The 2,911-nt window shown below is 36.2% G+C and overlaps 1 protein-coding gene across 1 annotated transcript; it reads right to left on the bottom strand.

Annotated features, from left to right (window-relative positions):
• Window positions 1-877: 877 nt before the first annotated feature.
• LOC122075238 lies at window positions 878-2,853 on the bottom strand. Its single transcript, XM_042640197.1, has 4 exons — window positions 2,769-2,853; window positions 2,460-2,645; window positions 2,182-2,228; window positions 878-1,363 (listed from the first exon to the last, which is right to left on the bottom strand). Exons 1-4 carry the CDS (start codon window positions 2,832-2,834, stop codon window positions 1,345-1,347), a joined length of 318 nt encoding a protein of 105 aa, XP_042496131.1. The 5' UTR covers window positions 2,835-2,853; the 3' UTR covers window positions 878-1,344.
• Window positions 2,854-2,911: the final 58 nt, after the last annotated feature.

Below are 2,911 nucleotides of genomic sequence, written 5' to 3'. Positions count from 1 at the left end.
AAGGACGAGCCGACCAAAAGAAGACCACATCCGTGAAGAAAGGAGGGGTCAACCCCAATGATCGGCAAGAGAAAACCGCATCTGTGAGGAAACAAAGACCGGCCCACTTGGTCGGCAAGGCAAGACCTCATCTTTGAGGAAAGAAGGGTTGTTCTAAGGCACCAAAGACTTTACACTCCAAGGCGCGCAAGTCTGAGCTTTGGCCCGGCACCTCGAGACCTTACACTCTAAGGCCCGTAAGCCCGAGCTTCAACTTAGACCCTCAAGACCATACCGCTAAGGCACGCAAGTCCAGCTTTTGCTTGGCACCTTGAAAGACCTTATGGTCTAACGCTTGCAAGTCCGGGCTTCGGCCCAGAACCTAAAGACCTTATGTTCTAAGCCGCACAACTCTGAGCCATAGATCGGCTCTTCAAGACCTTACGGCTGAAGGAGCACAAGTCTGAGCCTCAACTCAACACCTCAAGACTTTACGATCTACGGTGCATAAGACTGAGTCTTAGCTCTCCATTAAAGACCAAAGGTTCTAAAGGAGCACAAAAACCGAGCCTCAGCTTGAACAAAGACCTTACGTTTAAAGCATATAAAACCAAACCTCAACTAGACATAATGACCTCACGTTCTAAGGCAAGAAAGACAGAGGCAACAGGTCCTTGACGGTCAGCACTCAAAATTCTGACCCCGAAGGCCAGTACACAAAGACAATTGAAAAAAAAAGACAATGTAACTAAATAGGGCAAAAACAAAAAAAATTCAAAGAAGGGTCAAGATGATTGGTAATAAGGAAAAATATCCACATTTTGTACCGTAGCACCCATAGCCATGTCCTAGACTTAAGAACCAACCTTGAAAAAAAATAACCCATCACAGATTTAAACAGTACTACAAAAGAGTATGTCTTACTATAAATACTAGTGAATTAGAATTAATGATGTGGAAGAAAAAAGGGGGGGGGGAGAACTCATTTTTTCAATTATGTACCTACTTTTTTAAACACCAAGAAATATTTTTAGAAGACGTACAAACACAATAACGTAAAACATAATTTGAAGCAATGATAAAGCAAATAATAAAGGTAAAAAAACCTTAACTCGTATACATGTGCCACATCATGAGTTCTTTGCAGCATCAGAACAGCATCTTATATTTTTCTTTATTCCATCGACATTCCTAAAGCAACAATAATTCAAAAACTTCACCAGTAAGAATACCAGAGTATAATATCAAAATAAATTCCACAAAATAATTGTACTTAATAAGGTAATACACATCAAAGCAAAATAAGGAAGAAACCCCCTCTTTCAAACTCGGAAACACATTCTACGATAGTCCAACCATAGATATTCAAGATTCCACACTCAACCTGCAAAGGAAACAAATTCTATGGTTCAATTCAAACTTTAAGATCACTATATCAATAGAAATTCAAACTAAACCTAAAATTAATACAATATGTACAAACAATGATGAGTTTGATGTCCTTAAGAATCTCTAAGACTCTGCTAGTCCTTATTAACCATGCAGTCCTCAATCCCGTGTCTTGCCTTATAATTCTATGCGCATCACTATGCAAACATTACGTATAGAAAACCAAACAATTAGCCCTTTTATAAAACAAAACAGTGAAATCTTGCATCAAAAAAATGAAGCAACAAAGGATTTTCCGTGTGGCCTCACCCATAACCATGTCCTGGACTCACAATTAATCATGTTGAAACCAATATTCGACTAAAAATTGATTTAAAGACCACTAGAAAGAAGCATGCTTATACTCAATACCAAGGAGCAAAATAAAGTAGATAATAAAAATCAAACATTATTCTAGTATATACCCCCTTTCTTCCATTCTAAATACTAGCACACACATCTCCGTAGAAGAAGAAAGCACAATAACATCAAAAATCATAATTCAAACAAAAATAAATGGAAAAATGTGGAAACTCAATAAATGTTCTCGAGTAGACCCCCCTCAGCTCGACTCATTAACTATGCACTCCTATATTTTGTGGCATACAATATCCTTCTATGCGCTGCAAACACCGTGCACAATAAATCAAATAATTCGGTGGCTAATCCAACCACACAATAACATGTATTACAATGACAAAGTAACTAAATATAGAAAAAAAATAAAAAACCAAAGCTGGGTCAAGATGAATAATACTAAGGAAAAGTACCCACATTTTGTACAGCTTCACCCATAACCATGTCCTCGACTCACAACAAACCTTGAAAACAATAACCAATCGCAGATTCAAACAGTACTACAAAAAATTGTCTTACTATTAGACTAATGAATGAGAATTAAGTAGACAAAAGAAAAAAGGGGGGGGGGACAAATTTTTTCAATTATGTACCTACTTTTTTACACCAAAAAATATTTGTAGAAGACGTACAAACACAGTAACGTAAAACATAATTTGAATAAATGATAAATCAAATAATAAATGTAAAAAAACCTCAGCTCGTATACATGTGCCACATGACGAACACCTAATCTGCAAAAACAATAAAGTTACAAAATAAAATTGGATAGTAGAAGAGATGGGCAAACAGGGAAAAAACAAGCAAAAGGAGAAGGGAAACTCAATATTTGCAGCATCAGTCAGCAGCCACTGATATTTATCTTTATTCCATCGACATTCCTAAAGCAACAATAATTCAAATACTTCACCAATAAGAATACCACAGTATAATATCAAAATAAATTCCACAAAATAATTCTACTTAATAAAGTAATATAAATCAAAGCAAAGTAAGGAAGAAACCCCCTCTTTCAAACTCTGGAAACACATCTTAGGATAGTCCAATCTAAGATATTCAAGATTCCACATTCAACCTGAAGAACAAGCAAATTCTATGGTTCAATTCAAACTTTCAGATCACTATATCGATAGAAATCCAAACTAAA

This window comes from Macadamia integrifolia, chromosome 4 (assembly GCF_013358625.1).
Source record: "Macadamia integrifolia cultivar HAES 741 chromosome 4, SCU_Mint_v3, whole genome shotgun sequence".
Taxonomy (NCBI): domain Eukaryota; kingdom Viridiplantae; phylum Streptophyta; class Magnoliopsida; order Proteales; family Proteaceae; genus Macadamia; species Macadamia integrifolia.
The sequence above is the reverse complement of the archived record's forward strand: the minus strand, read 5'-3'. Positions and strand labels throughout refer to the sequence as shown.

What these genes read in the sequence shown, in the direction of transcription:
- LOC122075238 (XM_042640197.1), bottom strand. Translation starts at nt 2,834, where the DNA reads ATGTGGAATCTTGAATATCTTAGATTGGACTATCCTAAGATGTGTTTC. An exon ending in TCCAGAGTTTGAAAGAGGGG is followed by an intron (nt 2,646 to 2,768) that starts GTTTCTTCCTTA and finishes TTGTTGCTTTAG; the next exon opens with GAATGTCGATGGAATAAAGA. An exon ending in GCACATGTATACGAGCTGAG is followed by an intron (nt 2,229 to 2,459) that starts GTTTTTTTACAT and finishes ATTGTTTTCAAG; the next exon opens with GTTTGTTGTGAGTCGAGGAC.